This window comes from Ammospiza nelsoni, chromosome 2 (genome assembly GCF_027579445.1).
Source record: "Ammospiza nelsoni isolate bAmmNel1 chromosome 2, bAmmNel1.pri, whole genome shotgun sequence".
NCBI classification, from domain to species: domain Eukaryota; kingdom Metazoa; phylum Chordata; class Aves; order Passeriformes; family Passerellidae; genus Ammospiza; species Ammospiza nelsoni.
In genome coordinates, this window is record NC_080634.1 from 81391926 (window position 1) to 81411976 (window position 20051).

At 41.2% G+C, this 20051-nt stretch overlaps 2 protein-coding genes across 4 annotated transcripts in view; one reads left to right on the plus strand and one right to left on the minus strand.

Moving 5' to 3' along the window:
- NALCN (sodium leak channel, non-selective) overlaps nt 1–7329 on the minus strand; it is a 222706-nt gene extending 215377 nt beyond the window's left edge. For 2 of the 3 annotated variants that reach the window (XM_059493794.1, XM_059493792.1), the window contains exon 1: nt 7177–7322. The gene's annotated coding sequence lies outside the window, so the exon portion shown is untranslated. Of the gene's footprint in view, nt 1–5319; nt 5412–7176 lie in introns of all 3 variants that reach the window. The other variant, XM_059493793.1, reaches the window with a different exon arrangement.
- An 8878-nt stretch (nt 7330–16207) lies between these two features.
- The window catches only part of ITGBL1 (integrin subunit beta like 1), a 123747-nt gene continuing 119903 nt past the window's right edge, over nt 16208–20051 (plus strand). The window contains exons 1-2 of the mRNA XM_059493447.1: nt 16208–16287; nt 17565–17776. Coding sequence (XP_059349430.1) covers nt 16208–16287; nt 17565–17776 — 292 coding nt within the window. The remainder of the gene's footprint in view (nt 16288–17564; nt 17777–20051) is intronic.

Below are 20051 nucleotides of genomic sequence, written 5' to 3' on the forward strand. Positions count from 1 at the left end.
TATGTCTATTTAGGTAAAAAAAGCAAATAATTTTCAACAGTCTATTAGAAAGACTATGTTGTTTTTATGCTTTTCTCAGTATTGCTTATTTATATATTTGATGTGTAGGAAGATTAGCCGTACCCTTCTAATAAAATTCCCCCTTATCCTTTTACCCAGTGCCTCTTTGTTTGTTCGAGTAATTTTAAATTGGTCCAGGCACAGAAAATAACATGAACTTTAGATGTTCATAATAAATGTCCATAATGGATTCAGTTCACGTACTAAAATCACAGAAATCACAGAATATTCTGAGTTGGAAGGGACCCAGAAGATCATCAATTCAAACTCTTAAGTGAATGGCACATATGGATATCAAATCCACAGCTTTGGCATTACTGGCACCATGCTCTGACCAACTCAGCTAATCAGTGTTGTGACTAAAGAGATTAGAATTCTTATTTTTATGAGGCAGCCTTGAATAAACAAATCTCCACGTATATAAAACCAAATGGAAGGGAGGAAATGTTATGGAATAAAAGAATCAGCTTGCTTACTTCCCTACTTGAAATGACCAGAAATGCACACAAAAATTCAGAATGAAGATGACAGATGAATAATATTTTGTAAATGGTCTTTAGCAAGATTATTTGAACTAGAGTATAGCTGCTTTCAAGCTTTTATGCAATGGTTTTTGCTGTTCTCACTACTTTTATTTTACCAAGGAACACACACTTTTCCATGCGCTGCAGTTTTGGAACTCTGCCATGTCTGTAAAGAATTTTAACCCTTGAACTGCTAATCCCTTTTGCACTTGTTTCTTCAGGGAGGAACCAGCTGAAGGATGGAGAGAAGGGGAGCTGTGCATGAGCTCCTTCCAGCGTGTGACGCAGCGAGCAGCGCACCAAGCTGTGCCAATGGGGAGGATGTGGCCCTCCCTAACCCTGGTACAAATCCACCCCTGCAGTTCCTGCATTGATTCTGACATACGTCATTAGGTCTTTCTTTGATCACAACCTGTTATTAATGTGAAAGGCTAAATACATTCCCTAGGATGTATTTCTAGCTGCAGTGTTTTTAAGACATACTGGGTGCAGGGCGAAGACAGGCTCTTAAGACAGGAAAATGTCATGGAGTTTTGGGGCTACAACCACTTCACATTTCTTTGCAGTACCTTCTTTATAGCAGCAATGAAAATTCACATTGCAAGTGTCAACCTTTTCAGTGTTTTAAATTTCTCCTCTATTTTTAGAAGAAAAGGCAAATTAAAAGAAATAAAACTAAACAGAATATTACTAACTCTCTGAGCCTCTCAGATCCATTAGGGCAGCCTTGTTCTCTTACTTTGTATCTCTGAACTTGCAGGCATGTTCTGCAACCTCTACATTTTCTAAACCACCCCCACCCACTAAATTTGCAGCTTCCGCTGAAATGAAAGTATGCCAGGGCAATGGCTGGGGTGAACATAAGACCCACTGTGCACTTGGGAAAAAAAAAAGAGTTAGAAGAAGATATGACCCAGTTTGCAATATTCCCACTAAGTGCAAGACACTTCTTCTGATGGAAATATGCAGTTCCTAAAAAAATCAAAAGACAAATTTTAAAAAGTAGCTGATCCTCCACAACATCAAAAGCTGAGAAATCTGAGTCTTGCTTATAAAGCAAGCTCACTGTGTATAGCATAATCTGCTCAAAAGATCTCTACCACAAAGTCAGAAAACATGCTTATAAAGGCTCTGGCTGATAAAGAAGGCAGCTGAAAAATTACTTCACTGAAATATCAACAGGAAAACAAAGCAGATATTCCTACAACTTACAGAGAATTCAAAAATCAGAAAAATCCTTGGAATCAGCTATGCCTGGCTTTCAACATACTTTTTTCTCACTGTCTATTGACTTTGTCACGTAAGATCATGTGAGCACTGCCTGAAGGTCCTCCCAAGGCAGGCCACCTACAAGCATTCTCTTCAATTTTCTCTTTGAAAATGTCAACACTGCTTCCAGCTTCTCCCAGAGCAGGGACACAGAAAGTGGCACACACTTCAAGACAATAATTACAAATGAGAGAGCTGAAATGGGCAACAGGAAGATGACGTGAACACCCATACACATAGCATGATGACAAAACCCCATTTCCATATTATACATAAAAAAAGCTTTAAAGTACAGGTTACCTTAAAGAAATTGATTGCTCTTAACTTCAGTATGCATTACATGGTTATAGGAAAAATGTAAGTTCCCATTCTTTCATCACAGCCTTCTCCTTTCCTTCTTAGCAAATTGACACTGTTTCTCTATTGCCTGCTCCCTGCATCCACTGCTTCTTCCATCCCTGATTTTGGGTATGGGTACAGTTAAATGGCATTCAGCATTTGTTTTCATGTAGCAAAAATCTGAAGTGAGCAAGCTGCATATACAACAGTACAGATATATTTATTTCAGAAGGGTAAAGACAGTATTCCAGTAGATACAATCACAAGGCACATGCCACCACAGATGCTATTAACTCATAACTAATTTCAAGTAAGAGCTTATTTCAGTATTTTTTCTCTGCATGGCATCACTATTGTAACTGATGAAATGTTCTGAAAGACGTCTTTGTTATTTAAGCATGATATACTGCTAATAACTGACCAAATTTTAGTATTTACTAAAAACAAAGCTGTTTCCTCACAAAGAAGGTACACTGAAGGAAATATTCTAAAAATAGTTACATTCAAATTTTCAAACAATTTGGATACATGTAGGAAAGAATGACTGATAGTATCTTGTACTTACTAACAGGATCCCAGACCAAAAATCAAAGGACTGAGGTTCAAAACCGAGAAAAGTTTAAAAATTGCTTGAGGCTGCCAATGTAAGAACATCTAGTCTGAAAACAGGCAGATGTTCAGACTTCAGCTTTTTGCTTGCAATGCACTTCCTGTGTTTTGTCTTATTATCAGCTAAGGACAATGCTCTTACAATATTTATTTCTTACACATAAATTGTTCCTTTCAGATGTCACCAAAATAATACCCAGCAAGCAGAATCAAATCTCTCATTGCATACAAAGGCAGATCTCTTGTGAGTCAGATATAGAGTCTATTGTTACTGTCACATAATGTTGTTCTCTTTAACCCTTCTAACATCCGCAATATACAATTCTGAAGAAATTACACATACATGTACATGGTGCAGTGATACAGCCACAAACAAAACTTTTTAATTTGGAATAGAATTGCTTAGCTTTTCCACATTTCCACATTTTTTTAATTAAGAGATTTGGTTGAGTTAAAAAAAAAAAAAAAAAAAAAAAAAGCCAGAACAACTGAAGATGATTACATTCCATGACACTTCATTTACATACAAAATAGAGATCCAGGTACACCAAAATGACCTTTGTAGTAAAGAACAAGTACACTCTCACATTTCAAAGTCCCAACTCCCCATGTATCCCAAAGCTGGAACACATCCAAGCATGAAGCAGCTACTTCCCTGTACCAGTAGCCAGCTTTTGCTCTCCAGTGGAAACCAAGACTGGTGAGCACCCTCCACCTACCCATAACAGGCTGGTTGTTGGCATGACTGGATAACACAATAGCTTTCCAAGTTCTACAATTAAACTGTCAGAATGGCTGATAAAATGCTGAAGCGTTATGACGGCCACTGAATGAACAGTAATCATATAAAATATAAAGTACATAGAAAACTCTAATGGCTGTGTACTTCCTTCCCAAATACATCTGCAGAGTTTAACAGCTGGTTTACTCTGAAAGTTCACTTGGACTGTGAGCCACTTCCCCACCATTTGCTGACCTAAGATCAGTCAGCTGCAATGTGATTTATAGAAATACATGAGCCCATTGCTGACAAAAAGACACATAGCAACATCCTTAGTAAGAATCATGCTGGTTTAACCCTTTGTGTTTAACCCTTTGTGAACATAAGGGGACAGGCAGTACCATGTCATTGATTGAGTGGTTCAAGGAGCAAGCCATCCTCTCTTTATAATATCCCACATTCAGTAACATGCTCTGAGTACTGTGGATCAATTTTTCAAGGTTTAAAGGAAGGAATTCCTTCCCAGAATGATACGTGGATGGAAAGGAGCTTCTCTGTAGGCAGATGGCTGGCAGCATGCCTGCTTAAGTGATTAATTTAATGTTTCTGGGATTTTTTTGAATCATTAATTACATGCTAGAACCTTGTATATCCATCTTCTCACTGTTTAAATACATGAAAATGAAAATAAATGGTGGTTATATTCTTTTAGATTTGTTATATTCTTTGCTAAAATAATTATTAAAGAAACAGACATATTCTAGATCATCTTTTCTTGCCAAATTCTTTCTTTTCTATCCTTTAGGAAACTGCCAGCAAAAATTCTAATGCCTATATATCCTAAACTTGAAGTCCCGAAAACAAAATTAGGACTTTTTCTTTTCATATCTTCTTATCTTCCCTTTGAAACAAACTAATTGACATGCCCTTGCTGCAGGGCAGTTCCTAGAAGTGGCACCATAACCTCTGGTACTTTACGTACTGAACGCGAATGCTTTATTTTGGAGGGAAGAAAAAAAACAGAAAGGAAAACTGAGTTCATAGAATCATAAGCCAGTTCAAGTTGGAAGGACCTCAGCTCTGCTCTTGTGAGTCTCCATCTAGGTTCTCCAGAGGCCCAGTTCCAGGGCCTGCAACACAAGACATTGATCTGTTGGAATTAGTCCAGAAGAGGCCACAAAGACGGGCTGGGGCACCTCTCCTATGAAGACAGGCTGAGAGAGTTGGAGCTGCTTGGCCTGGAGAAAGCTCCAGGGAGACCTTAGAGCAGTTTTCCAGTACCTAAAGGGTGTTACAGTCCCTGGGGAGGGACTTTTCACAAGGATACATAGTGCTAAGTTTAGATAGATATTAGAAAGAAATTCTTCACTATGAGGGTGGTGAGGCACAGGAACAGGTTTCCCAGAGAAGCTGTGGATGTCCCATCCCTGTCAGTACTCAAGGCCAGGCTGGATAGGGCTTTGAGCAATCTTGTCTAGTGGAAGTTGTCCCTGCCCAGAGCAGTGGGGCTGGAACTAGATCATCTTTAAGGTCCCTTACAACCCAAACCATTATTTGGTTCTATGATCTCAGAAGGTCTCCAACTGTACCTCCTGCTCAAGCATCATCAACTCTGGTGGCAGCCCAGGCTATTGCAGTTTACTCAGGTTACTCCAGTCTAGACTTGAAAATCGCCAGCAAGGAAGATTTTTTGAGCAACCTGTTTCACTACTTAATTGTCCTCACCATGAAGGGGAAAAAAAAAAGTAATAAAAGATTAATATATCACAGAAAATAGAGAAAGGAAAAAGAAATTACCTAGTACAATCAAGAAAATTTGCAACTATAATTTAGGACTGGTATTTTGCAAAGCAAGATGTTTATCACTATTTAGCCGATCCAGGAAACTTCTGTTGAAATAAAAGATGCTATGAAGGTAATGAAAGGGAGAAGAGAGAAAGGTTTAAAGGGAAAGAAAATATGATTTAATCTGTAACACCCAGATTAGGCTGACTTTGCTCTTTATCCCCAAAAGATTTTGTGCTCAAAACCTACAGGAGATCCAACCATTCAAGCATTCTATTAGTAACGCAGTAAAAATTATTTTTTAATGCAACACCTCTATTTTCCTCATAAACACATCTTATTTGTAACAGACTGAACTCCTAAACGCCTAAGCAGGTGGGGAGGAAACCAAACTCCCCAGAAGCCAGAACCAGTTCTATCTCACCATGAGCTATTCATGCCTCAAGAAGACATTCTCATCTGCAGAAGTCTTTTAGGGCCAGGTCCAGCAGCCCATTACTCCCTACAACACAGTGTGAGAGTATTCATCCTCTACTGTGAAGGTTTAAGACACAAAATGCATTTGACTCAAAGACACGTTTGGATGAATGCCACACAGATAGATCTACATGGTGCTCATGGTACCAGCAGCGTCCTGGAGCTGGAAATAAGTCAAAGCAGAGTAAGTTATATTTCCAGGTGATATAGCTCAATGAACTGTGATGGACCACATTTCAGAGTAAAATAAAACAGATGCACCAAACAGGAAGACTAAAGCACAAATTATACAGTTTTGTACAAATTGTTACAGTTTTGAAAGTAACCAAGCTCAAACGGTAAAACAAAAAATCCACAACAAAACAACACACCAAATGAAAACAAATTCAACTGTTGCTACAAGTCTCCAAAGGTATATGTAAATACTTGAAGACAGCTGGAGACTTCTAGCATCCAGTCTAGCATCCAGTTAGACCAACTCAAAGAAATGTGATTTCTCATCCCCTTCCTGAAGTTAAGAAACTTCAGCTTTTGTGATTAAAGCAGCAGAGCATAGTTCATTGTTAATATGTACAATTTCTCTGTTGATCACTCAAACGGCAGGTGGAACGGGGCTGCTGGGAAAGGAAATGAAAACGAAAACAAGCAATGAAATGAACCAGGAAATTGATGATGTTTAAGATGAACACAAAAGACTCAAACAGCATTTAGTTAGTGTTTCCTCGGTGTAAATATTTGCCTGGATGCAACAACAGTTAACCTACCAAATCATAGCTGACTTAAAAGCCACGTTTGCACATTAAGAAACCTTGATCCTTTCTCGAAATACATCTCTGATTTTACTGAGAGTACTAAAACAAAAAGATGTCAATAATAAAAAAGTATTAAGTATCTCTATTCGATGTACGAACCAGTGACACTGCACGTTAAACAGATTTAGCCCAGGCCTGGGAACATCGCTCCCTCCAACCACGCCAAACCCGCAGCCCCTGAGGGAGCTCTCCGCGGCCACCCCCGTGCCCATCCCCAGGCACCCCATGAAATGAGTGCCCCCCGAAGAGGCCTGTTGGCCGCACGGCCCCGCTCTGCCTCAGTGACGGGGCTGCGGAGGGCCCCGGGCGGCGGGGGAGGCCGGCGGCGGCCGGCCCGGAGCGCCCCCTCCCACCGCGGGGAAGGACGGCCGGGGCGGGCGATGCGGAGGGCGCCGCCGCCCCTTCCCCTGCCGCGGAGCCAGGCGGGCCTCTGGCCGCGCCCGTTCCTTCCCTGGGAGCCGCCAGCGTTCCCGGCACAGCCGCGGCGGCCGCCGGCACCGAGGGGCCGTGGAGGGGGGCGGGGAGGCGCCGGGCCCCAGCGCGCCGCGGCAGCGAGCCGCTCCCGCCGCCTCCGACCTACCGCCAGCATCTCCCTTCATGGCGCGGTCGGGAGCGGCCCCCGCGGGTGTGCGGGCGTTGCGGTGCCGTGCCAGCCTCGCACGCCGCCCTCCCCGCGATGGATCGGGGCGGCGGGGCCCGCCCGGCGGCGGCCGCGTTCAGTCTCTCGGCAACGGCGGCGGGGGCGGGCGGGGAGGGAGCAGGTGCGGAGGAGACGGTGCCGACCGCGCACGGGCGCCTCGGAACAAACAGATCCCCGCCGTACTCACGAACCCGGCTGCGAAGAGAGGTGGCTTAGCGGCCCCGCCGCCACCTGGGGGGTGATCCCCGCGGCGGTCCCGTCTCGCAGATCACCCCCACAGCGGCTGGAACTGTGCTCGCTGCGCCCCGAAACACACGAGGGGTGCCCGGCACGGGCCGCAGCCCGTCGGGCCGTGCCTCGGCTGAGCCCGCACTGCGCTCGGCCAGCAGCAGCGCCCGCCGAGGCGCCGCTTGCTGCGGCAGTTCGGTAGGGCTCCAGTTCGGGCTTCAGCCTTTTTGTTTCTTGGTTGGTTTGGGGTTTGTTTTTCGTTTTATTCATTATGCTCTTCAAGTGCTAGGATAGGTGATTTGTTTTGCTAAGACACCCTATTTGTACACTTAGGCCTTTTTACAGTGGTGATGCACGTCTTTGCCCTGACTTCACTGGGTGATCTAGTTAATTTTCAAATTACTGAAGGGCCGTGCTAAAGCCCAGTTTCGAGCTCCACAGTGAAAAAAACCCCATTAAAATATCTTCGCTTGTTGGACTAGATGGTCTTAGGGGTCTTTCCAGCCTAAGTGATTGTATGAAAAAGATATCACAAATAAACAGATGAAGAAATACTTGGAAAATTGTTTCTGTAAATCAGGTTGACATGTTCCAATCTGTATTTTATCTTCTTGCACAAATAATTAAAAAAAAAAAAAAAGTAAATTTGAAGAAAATTTATGTTTAAATGAAAATGTATGGTGGGGAATGTGAGCCTATAACTTTCTGGAGATAGTAGAGATGTGGAATAAGATTCAAAAGACAAAGCCCTTAGCAAAATACCCCAGAAAGTTGAAGGAAAGTGTATGGCATAAATTGTATTTGGTTCCTTTAAATTATATCTATTTGATGCTGGCAACCAAAACTAATAAGCCAGTTAGGGAGTTGGCCTCAGGATTACAGATGCAGTCCTGCCAGCAGTACTTACATGTATTACCAGCATTAGCAATTCCAGTGAATTTAAGCACCTAATTTTAGTGTTTGCAGTTTTTGGTAGCAGTCATCTGATGTTTCATGAGAAAAAAATTTGTAAAGCAAAACAATTTAGAATAAATGTGCTGACAAATAATACTCTTCCTATTTTGTCTCTTCCTCCCCACTTAACGTTTCATTACTTGGAATAAGTTGCTAGGCAGCATTTTGCTGTTGGTGATAGCATCTCATAAATGAAAACTGACAGTTGCAAACAGTGAAACATTGCAGCTATAGCTAAACAAAAGAAATCAACATTTGCCAGCGGATGTGACTTTGTGTAACATTTCTCCTATGGATATACCGGCCTCTGAAAAATACCTCTCGATAGAACAATTTTCCAGTTGGAAGGGACCTCAGGAGGCCATCTGGTCTGACTGATCTGCTTAAACCAGGCTCAGAGATGACATCACACCAGCTTGCTCAGGGCTTTATCCAGTTGGGTCTTGAAAGCTTCCCAAGACAGGGACTGCACAGCCTCCCTGGTAAGCTTGTTTCTGTAAAGGACCATCCTCATGCTGAAAGATTTTTTCCTGACATGCACTGGTCAGCAGTCTCTCCTCCTGCAATGCACCCTTGGGAATTGCCCAGCTTTGTCCTCTTGACGGCTTCCTCATCGAATCTGGCAGACTGCTCCTAGGTGCCCCCAAAGCCATCCAAGCTCCTTCAGCCTCTCCTCATGGAGCAAGTGCTCCAGTTCCAACCACCTTGGTGGCCTGCCACTGAATTCACATCTTAGCATCCGTCATGTGTTGGAGAGGGGTTCAAGATATGCTGCAGTAATTTAGATACTGTTTAATGAGTTCCCAAAAAGAAGGGATTCATTTCCTTACATGTGGTTTGTATTAGATAGAATACGTGTTTCCTTATGTATTTGGCACTTCTCCTGGTGTCGTGTTAGGTAACATATTGTTACTAGCTGCCCTTACTCTGTGGAGCACGAGCTGCTAATGGGAACCCACACTTTCAGCAGAAGACTGGATTCTCTCTGACAGCCTGTCTTGAGCGCAACTGGCATCAGATGATGCTAATGCTGGAAGAAAGGTTTAGCCCTTGATACCTTGATGTAGCTGCCTGTGTGCAAAGGTGAAACAGTAGTCTTCCATTCACAGAATTGTGCAGATGGTGAAGGTCTTCTGTTTGCAAGGAAAAGCCCTTTCTTGCTTTGCTATTTAACCACCAAGTTACTTTCAGATGTGGCACACATCTGAAAAGCATGAACATTTTCATACTTCAGTGGCATATAGGAGGCATGTGAGGATAAAACTTAAATATCTATTAAATAGTTGATATAATTTTGCAAAAAACCTGTTGGTCCTTTAAAGTCTGTAACAATGTCTAATATTTAGGGCTCCAAACCTTCAAGTCTGTTTTAATTCCAATTTAGAAAATTCACACTGACCTACAAAGCAAGCCATAAACATATAGATAAAGACAGAATTTGGGAGTTAATCCTACCACATTACTTTACAGTAATGTTAAATAGGTCAAAAGAAAAGATATTTCGTAGTAAAGATTTACCTCTCATCTCTACAATCAAGATCAGATAAAGGAATTTCCCTGTTCATCCTTCAAACTTCAACACATGTTTGAAATTGGACATGCCAGAATTTTCATTTAGAAGAAAAATTTGGGGATTTGTACTGCGTATTCAAGGGCAGAATTCTCAACCTTACCTATAACTTTCATTTCTCTAACATATTTTGGAAACACTACCAAAAAAAAAGGGAAGGGGGAAATTCAAAGCATCTATTTATTATACATGTTTCTTTACAGAATTTGGATAGCCCTTAAGCCCTGGTTTTACTTCTGAGTTTATTTGAACTTTATTTACTTTATTGTCCTTACTTTCCCTAAGTATTTGTTAAATAGCTCAAGAGTAATGTAAACATATTTTAAAAACATCCCAAAGAGCTGATCTTACTGAGATTGCCATTGTTCAAATTTGATTTACCACTTATGAAAGAGCACAGTGCTTGATCAGATTTCAGACTGTCTATAATGACTAAAAGAATTCATGAAATATTAATTTTGAAATTATGCTTGAGCTTTTAAAAAAGGTCACAAAATATCATTTAGCAATTCAGAATTAAACTTCAGACCCAAAGTAAGATTTAATCATTTTCGCACAGGATACAATTCAAAACCTGCTAAATTCCTGCCTGTTGCTCTTCAGCCTCAGGGTGCCCAAGTTTTTAGTCATCTAAATGGTGGTTACCACAATTTTTTCTCAGAGTCTGAAGTCCTGCTCTGCAGATGCTGAGCAGCTCCCTGGTGTTATTGGGGCTCCATGTGAATTAGATGAGCCGAGCAGCCCCGTCTGCTTCCACCTATCCCTTTATGGCTCTGGCTAGTGGTAGTTTCACTCAGAAGCCTGTAACCACAACAGAAATGGTCACAGAGCAACATCAGGCAAGCGACAGCAGGAGAAACTCAGTTAACGCTCATGAGAGCTTTGACTGGGATGGGTTAAAAACTGTCATTCTTGAGTGTCTGTGATGTGTGTCAACATCGATCAACCAGAATAAAGGACATGGAGTATGATTTTCTTAATTTCACACCTTGAGGAGGGTCTGAAGTCCACTGCTAACTGTGTAGAATTAGTTTGCTTTTGATAGGTACAGAGTTCTCAGAAGGGCAATATAGGTGTTTTCCCATGCTTCCTTTTTCTTAATTTCTGTCTCTTCTTCATGTTTGGTTTAACAGCAAGCAGTGCAAGACAGAGCATTGGAACCATACAAGATGGTTGCTATTGCCCTGGAGAATCTGGTGTGCATGTGTTTAATTTAGGCACTCAACCTGAGTTACTACAGTTCTGCCCTGAAGAAGTCAGCAGCATCTATTTTTTAAATTTGCTGTCCTTAGGAACAGCTCTTTGGACAAAATGATGAGAATGATCCTTCATTATAACTTATTCAGGTAACTAGTTAAAAGGATCACAAACAAGATAGTCCTTCACACTATTTCTGATTTTTCAAGACTCCCAGCTTACTGTTAGCTCAGCTTATGACAGAGCTTTACTTGCTTTCTGAAAGAAATGCTAAATAGTTAAGAACGCAGTAGACTGGGTTTTAAAATGCAGTGTTGTTGTGGCATTTTGGGCTTTCTTGCAAGATCATGCTGAAATACCTTCTGCTTCCTTAAAGCCTCTGTAAAAGCAGGATATTATTGCTGTGTAGGGGAATTCACTTGCAAACATTGAACAAACAAAAGACCTACCAGCTATTTAAAGTTTCAACTGAGGCATGAAAGAGTAAGCTAAGGTTTTACCCTAGAGTATAACAAAATAACATCTTGATTAATGTTGGCCTATGAACTGTTTGGGTAGCTTATATTCTGTACTATTCAGGCCAGCTACATTCAGACCAGCTCAGCTTTTATCTTGTTCTAACCTTAATCCTGTAACTCCAAAAACTATTTGTATTCCCAGTGTGATACCATGAGCTGTCCCAGATTCCATGTCCTGTCAGCAAAATTAACACAAGGTTTTCAGTTCTGCACAGCTCGTGTGTAGTCTGTCTCCTGCTCCCTTCTAGGGATGGCATTGACCAGCACAGCAATGACTCTCAACAGTTGCATGCATTTCTGAACTCTTCAATTCAGACAGATTTTAGTTAACTCCATCAAGTACTTTTTGCTTCATGGCTTTTAAGTGGTTTGCATTAGATATTTACAACCACCTAGTTTAGTGATTGTATGTTTTTCACAGAAGAATCTGTGGACACTTAAAATTCTCCTTGTTCCACATTTTATGGAGGAACACTAATTGCTTGATATGTGGGATTTGCAACTTGTAGTTAATTTTAGAAAATTTTGATGTAACTGAATGCCTCTACATTTGAATGCTTCAGTCTCCACTCTTACAAACCCATGCTGTTACTAAAATGGCTTCAATGGAAACCCGGAAAGAGTATTTGACAGATTTTGATGGTTTCCATTTTTTTAAACTTAAACTGTTCACTTTATGTGCATTTTGATTTGTTTCATTAAAAAGAAAATCCTTAAGAATGGCATGGAATGTGTTTTGCAAAGCTGGTGGCTTTATTAAGTGACAACAAAATTAAAATGTTCACTGTAATAAAGGCCATAATAAAGGAGTTGACAGAGTCCATCTGCCTCTCCAAACTGAATCAAACCTTGTTCAATAGCACATTATGCCATCAGAGTCATAGAATTATGGAATATTTGAGGTTGGAAAGGATCTCTGGAGATGGTCTAGTCTAACCTACCTGCCCAGAGCAGGACAGCCTAAAGCATGTTGCTCAAACCCTGTCCAGATGGCTTTTGACTATGTCATGGGATGAACATTGCTGGGCATTCTGCTCCAGGATGAGGCCACTCTTAGTGTAAAATAGCTTTTTTCTTTTTCTCCCCTTTAAAAAAAATATTATTCTTATTTGATTTATTATAAAAACAATTCTGGCAAAATTGAAGTTAAGATATTGTTTGCCTTTAAAAAAGAAATCACTGCCTATGAATTATCTTGTCTATCCCCAGGCTTGCAGCTTAGTTTTTACACAGTTCAGAAGACTATGAAATCATAAAAATAGCCTTCACCAGTTTGGATAGGAAATTACCCTACTGATTCTTCTACTGGTCAATAAAATTGCAGGGAAAATATTAGAAATTATCCCTATATCTCTACCTAATCCTGCAAACTTTTATGAAGAACAGTAACAGGGAAACACTTAAAAAATGATGTTCAAGTGTAAGTGTGCTTAACAACACCTATCTTTTTAATTACATGTCTTTATTTGAAGTAATTTTAAGTCTGACAAGTATTATTTAAACCTGTTGCCGATTTTGAAGTGGCTGTTTAGTATTAGCAGGTGTGTTCCAGCTTCTCCTCATCAGCAATATGTTGACTTTCTCTTTTCTACCTTTATTCTGCAAGAAGTGGCATTACCACTTGTAAACTATACATTTACCAAGCACCTGCAGGTCTAGAGCCTTAGTATGAAACTCCAATAGATAGGAAAACTTGCATTTTACAACCGCTGTGCTTCTTGTAGGTGTATGTTAACCAGTAGAGAAAAAAGTTCTTTAGGGTTGTGTGCAGGAGTGGCTGAAAGGAAGTGAGCAGTTCTCAAGGCAGCATGTCAGGTTCCCATTTCGAAAGACACTGACTCCTTTTATATTGAATTTACAGCCTGTTTGGTAGCCAATTAGCTCCTGAATACATACACATCATGTATATGTATATACACACTTTACACATGTTTATATATGCATGCATAAAAATATTCTAGGCTTAAATGACTAAATAATAATCTGAGAAAAGGTCAAAATCTATTAAGGAAGCACTGAGACATTGTATTAGAGACAGGTACACATGAAAGCATTTATTAAATTTAAGCTCTAGGTACACATTTCGAATATTGCATCCTTCGACTGTGTAAGTATGCCTTCTCCAAATTCGAAAAGTCCATAGCAAAAAGGTGTGTATTTCTTCAAAACATGACAGATGTAAAAAAAATAAGACAGTGATAAGTTCATCATATCATGGTGAATGTCTTCTCCCTGTATATTTGAAGTTATAGTTTGTAGTCTGCTTGAAAGTCTTCTGAATACCTGTCAGCAACAGTCTGCTCAGGGAAAAAGGAGGAAGATGAACAGATGGCAGCCTTTAAAGTTGTGGATTAAAAATAAATTTAGTGCTAAAAGGTAATTACTATTGGTTAAAATGCAAAGCTTTCTCTTTATTCTTCTCTAAATTGAGACTTCAGGCAGTACAATTTTTGACAATCACATTGTTCTTAAAAGTGCTCTTTTCTGTAATCTAAAGGGTCTTAATTTATGAATATTTTTTTACTGCAGCATTATAAATGCATTTCAAAAACTATCACACAGTTAGAAGGCATAATGCTGCATTAAGCATGGACTTCAAAGTTCAAGGACTGTCAGAAATAAATATTTATTGATTTTCCTGCCAATATTACTTGCCTTTTCACTAGATCCATCAAAGTAAGTCAAACACATGGGGTTAGCAGGACTGTAAACATTCACAGGACTGAAGCCAACAGATCACTCAATACAGGATTTTTATGATTTTTGTTGCTTGAGAAAACATTTTAACACACTTGCAATATGAAATACACTATAAAGGGCAGCAAAACTGGTAAAAAATAGATTTGGTTTGCAACAGCTGTATGTGGCGCTTTTAGATTTTTTTACATCCTAATTCTCCTTGCTTGTATCTTAGGGTAAAGTTATGTGTCATAAAGAAGGTAGTACACTAGGGGTAGGCAGTTGCACTTCACAACTTCAAGATAACTTACTAAAATATGACAAAAGTCTTGTGTTTTAATAGTCCATTGGAATAATTTTTTCTTTTAACCTGTATATCTTCAGGGACTAATAATATATGCTAACAAATATGCTAGAGCCAATTTTGTCCCATCTCTTCTTTTGAATTTTGATAAAGTTTTATCCTCCAGTGAAGTGGGCGCTTGACTGAAAACAGGCCCCAAACTAGATTTTAATGGTTCTTTTGTCGTATATAAGGCCAGCAGAACAAAGTCAAATGGTTGATGCTATTTTTTTTTTTTTTTTGCAGAAATATCACTAGCAGAACTAGTTATGTTAGCAGGAATGCTGTGAATTGCAGCCTTGAGCTCACTATGTAAAATGTAAGACACCCACTTAAACTCATAGGAATGGCAGCCTCTGAGTCAGAATTTTAACTAAATCTTAAGATGTTTTCTGGAACAGAATAATCTGTGGTATTTTAGATACTTAATATGAAATTAAAACAAGAGTTTTTCATTCTGAGGAAGATACTGAGGGCTTTAATCTCCAATACAGGCTTCAAAACCAGTAAAACCTTTCAGCCGCCTGCTTTAAAAATGCATGTGTGTGTGTGTGTGTGTAGACTAGGACACCTATGACTTATCTTCTTTTGTGGTCAAAGTTTGTTTCTTTGAGAGCTTTCCATCCGAGGGAGGCATCAGGCAAACAGCAATTTCCCCGGACAGCCAGAGGGATCTAAAACTTTTCTGCAGCATGAAGAAGTGCACGTGGCCATATCTGCCAAAGCTGATTAATTTGGAGAGACTATCCTTCCTTTTAGCTTAGTTTTAAGGCAATTCAAAAATCTCCCACTGCTGAGATGAAGTATTGGACTGTGTTTTAATAAGGCATTAGGAAATGGCAAACTAATAATACTTTTAATGTGCAGTCAGTCATGCTGGTGCGGGTTGGCAGCCTGCAGTGTCGCACGGCGTTGTGACGCGAGCAGGTGACCTCAGGCTAAGCAGGGACGGACGGACGGACGGACGGACGGACGGACGGACGGATGGACGGACGGACCTGGGGAGGCAGGCGCCAGGGAGGTGCTCCAGCAGCCAGGCAGGGATGTTGCAGCTGGGGAGCGCTGCTCCTGGCTCCCGGTCGGTACAAATTTCACAGATTATCCCAAGCAGCCGTCTGTCAAAGGACGGGGGGATACACATACCTCAAATACTTACGGTGCCTCTACTTTGAGAATGAGACAGTTCGTTCACATCTGTGAACGGGCCACTTTTAAAACATCAAAATAAACCATCTGGCTGCGCAACTGTTTCTAATTACTTCCCTGCCTAGACTGTAAACTTCGGGGTTTGGCACCGGCCTCCTTCCCAGAGTGCTGCCCAAATCCCGCTCCCAGGCAGCTAATCAGAGCCTCTGCAGCGCGGCGGGAGCGGCGCTGGAGCCGGGCTTGTCCAGCGCGCAGCTCTCCGCGTGCCTGCCGCCTCTGTCCGCCCGTCCGTCCGCCCGTCCGCCCGCGCCAGGTGCGCCGAGCACCCCTCGCAGCATGCTCGCACCGGCGCTGCTGCCGCTGCTGCTGGGGCTGCTGCTGGGCCCCGCGCTGCCGGCCGGGCCCCCGGCCCTGCGGTAAGTGCGGCTCTCCGCTCTCACGGGTGCGGCGGATTCTGAGGTGCCGGGAGTGTGATTTTGAGGGAGCGGTGGAGCACTTTGGTGGCTCTTCCTCTGCCTCCTTAAAGGTGACGCTGAGGGAAGTGCTCTGGGTCACTGGGAACCTCACTAGGTAGGGGGCATGTGCAGACTGCCGAATTATTGGCAACGATGCATTTGATGCCCAAAATGCACACTCTGAAAGCAGTGAAGGGAGAAGACCTGACTAGTGATGACTCTTTACACCCAGACTTCCAGATTCTGCTGCCTGAGTGGAGCAGGCACCAAGCCACAGAACCATGCTTATTGCTGCTCTTTGATGCAGTGGCACAGAGAGGTGCGCTGCCCTTCACTCTCCATCTCCACCACAGCCAGCACACACTGGCTCCTAAGGCCAGTGCCTCCTTTGCCCCTGAGCCTTGCAAAATCTGCTGAGAAGGGCAGGTTCTATTCATCTACATCTTCAGCATTCCTTAGCATTGTGAAGACCTGGTTTTGGCCTGAGCAGTCCTATGATTCTCTATGTTTTTCCTATGATTCAGTTCCTGATGCGACAAAGTGTGATTTTCCCCTGAGAATGTCCTGAAAGTCCTGATCCCCATGTGTTCTGGTGCATGGTACAACTGCAAGGCAGAGCTGCAGATCTTCGGATCTAGAATTGGATTCTGCTGCTTTTACGAAAACCACAGCCACAACCTACATACAGTGTTGCTTGGAAAGCCACAATTACTTTGGTTTCCTTTTCCATTGGACTCATGGATCATATATATCTGACAACCAGAAGGATTACTTTGGCAAACATGTTTTATTAGAATCAACCTTTAGTGTTCTGTATGATATATATTCCTGTTATGCTATCCAGATGTTTGGATGTATATGGCATCTTTAAACTTTTTTGAAGTAATTAAGATCAAAATGTTTCATGATGGATAATCAAGCTATAAGTGTCTGTGCATATATACCAGATAGGCCTGATGGGAAAGTAGATGAGGCCAATGTAGTTAAAAAGGTAAGTAAAATAAAGTATATGCATTCTTGCAGGTAGCAGTGAGGTTTCTGATGAAAACAAAGAAAACTAGGTGATTTGAGACAAGTAATAATTTGCAACCGTAGCTGAAGAGGTGGTAAGAACAATATTCTGGGTTTTGGCTGAAGCCAGTGACAGGAGGGTGGTTTCAAATGAGCCAAGGTCTCAGTGGCTCTGAGCTGCAGCCCCGGCTTTGACCGCAGCTCACTCAGTTTGCTGTCCCGCACAGGAGCGCTTTGGGTATCCCTGCTCCCTGCCGGCTGTCCCGGGCTGAGTCGGAGCTCAGGTGCCGTGTCCCAGGGGGGAAGCTGTGCAGTGACAGAGGCAGGTGTGAGTGTGGAGTCTGCATCTGCCAAGTGACCGAGGCCGGCAAATACTATGGTCCCCTCTGCGAGTGCCACGACTGGGTGTGCGAGACCTACGACGGGAAAATCTGCGCAGGTAAGGAAGCCCTGATGGTGACAGAAGCTTAGAAAATTAGGAGTGTATACTAAAAACGGGAAGACAGCACACTGGTACAGTAGAGACGTGATTATATATGGGTCCCTGAAACATGACTCTAAATGGAATGGTGGAGACACCCAAGGATTTTGCCAGATTAAAGGATGCAATTTACAGGCACTGTGTCTGCCATAAAATGGGACTTAGCTTAGAGCAAGATTCATCTGCATCAGGGACAAAAGCAGAAGTTGCTTTGGGTTGGAGGCTCTGCAAACTATGTTTTAAGTCTAATATAGTATGTAATATTGATCACATTTTTATATATTTCCTTATTTGAATCGCTTGCCTAATGATGGCTTATGGTATCTACCCTGGCTTTAAACTATTTAAAAAGAATCAATTTTGTCCAGTGATTATTATTTTTTTCTTCTGCTATATAAAAAAGACTTACTGTAAGATAAGTCTCGTATTTGCTATATAAACATGAAAACTCTGTTTTTCTCTAAGTAATGATAATACTTTCTAAAAAAAAACTTAAAACAATGTAATTGTATTGTGGTTTCAGGGATTTCCCCACTGGCACTGTATTCTTTAATAACATACATTTCTGGGATAAAATTTAGTTCCTGCCAGTTGTTGGAACATGTCGCTTGGTTTACATGTAAGCATTATCACTCTTTCATCTTTCCAGCTGTCTTTACTTAAGTTTCTGGGTTATTTTGGTCAGATTTTCATCTTTTTTTCTTTTTTTCTTTTTTTCTTTTTTTTTTTTTTTTAAGCAGCTTAGAATAGGATTTTAGAAAAAAGCAGGGAGAAGAAATGCCATCACATTCCTAAGGGGATTCAGCCTGGAGCTTGATGAAAGGGGCCAGAAGGGTACTTCATTTCTACTATCCCTGTTTCAACAGCTTTACCAGACTCACAGAAACGTGTCATCTTTTCAGGCCAAAACCTGCAATTAGGTCAATGGGAATGTTACAGAAATTCTTCTAGTAAGAGGACAATACAAATGCATTCCAGCAGTTGGTTTGGCAAATTTTGTAGGAAAAAGGACCAAACTTACTTTAGCAACAATTTATGCAGGAAGTCCAGTAATAACATGAAAGGACCAAGAATGGGATTATGAGAAAAAGATTTATGTTTGGCACCTGTGGCTTTAGAGTTCTGTAGAGAAACTGATTCATAGACTCTGCAGTAAGCAGTATTAAATCCCCCTACATAAGAAATACCATAGCATTTCACTGCTTTGCTGTCCCAAACATGAATTTTTTGATTGGTACTGTTATTTCAAAGTGCTTGCTGTTGTTGCTGGGTTAATTGCATAAAGGGAAACTGAATGCTCCTTCAATTTTAATATTCTACTGTAAATTCCACCATCATATTCCTGTTAATATCATGAACAGTGGCTGCGAGTTTTGTAAGGGCTTTGGTGGTATAGTGTGCACACAGAATAAAGAGAGCAAAGAGATCTCTTAACAATATTTAGCTTTTGGGTAGCACTTCATGCAGCAGTTCAAAGATGTGAATGCTAAGTGATTAAATGTTTTTTTAAAAACGATTTTCTGTACTTGTCACTTTGTCACTCCTAGCTGGAGTATTGAAGCCTTGTTACCATGTTATCACTGAGATGTGAGATAATTTGAATTCTCTCTTCTGGAAAAAAAAAAAAAAAAGTAGTAAAAAATTCAGTACAAAGTCCTGGGGAGGGAAACAACTGTGAAGGGTACAGGAGTTTAGCTTTCTTCATTTGGGCTTATTGACAATTATGCTAAAAATCCAGCTGACTTTGTTGCAGTCCAGGGCTGCCCAGCAATGCAGGAGAGCAGCCCCAGGTAACTCCTCCAGAGCTGGGGTCCAGTTGGTGAAGCACCTCCTTTCAGGCTGTGCTTGTTGCCCTCTTCATTTTTCCACCATGTTTTTAGTCACTGAAATTGTGTGTATGTGGGAGGAAGGGAGCATAGAAAAGAAGGTCAGATCTAGGATAACTCTAAGCAAGAGACTGGAACTTAGGTTGTATGAATAATATTTTCCCTTACCCAGCTATTCAGTGAACTGCATCCAGTGATGTTTCTTAATATTACATCACCAGGCCAATTTTCAGTGTATGACATATTTCTCTTTCTTTGCATTTTTAGGCCATTTTTTGGCTTAATGATGAAGTTGTGTTTCCTCTAAGTAAATAGCCATAATGTCTTTCTGCAGTTCTATTTCTGTTTCCTGCTTTAATTTTCTTTTTCATATTTTTATTTTGACATTTTCTGTCCCTTTTAATTGT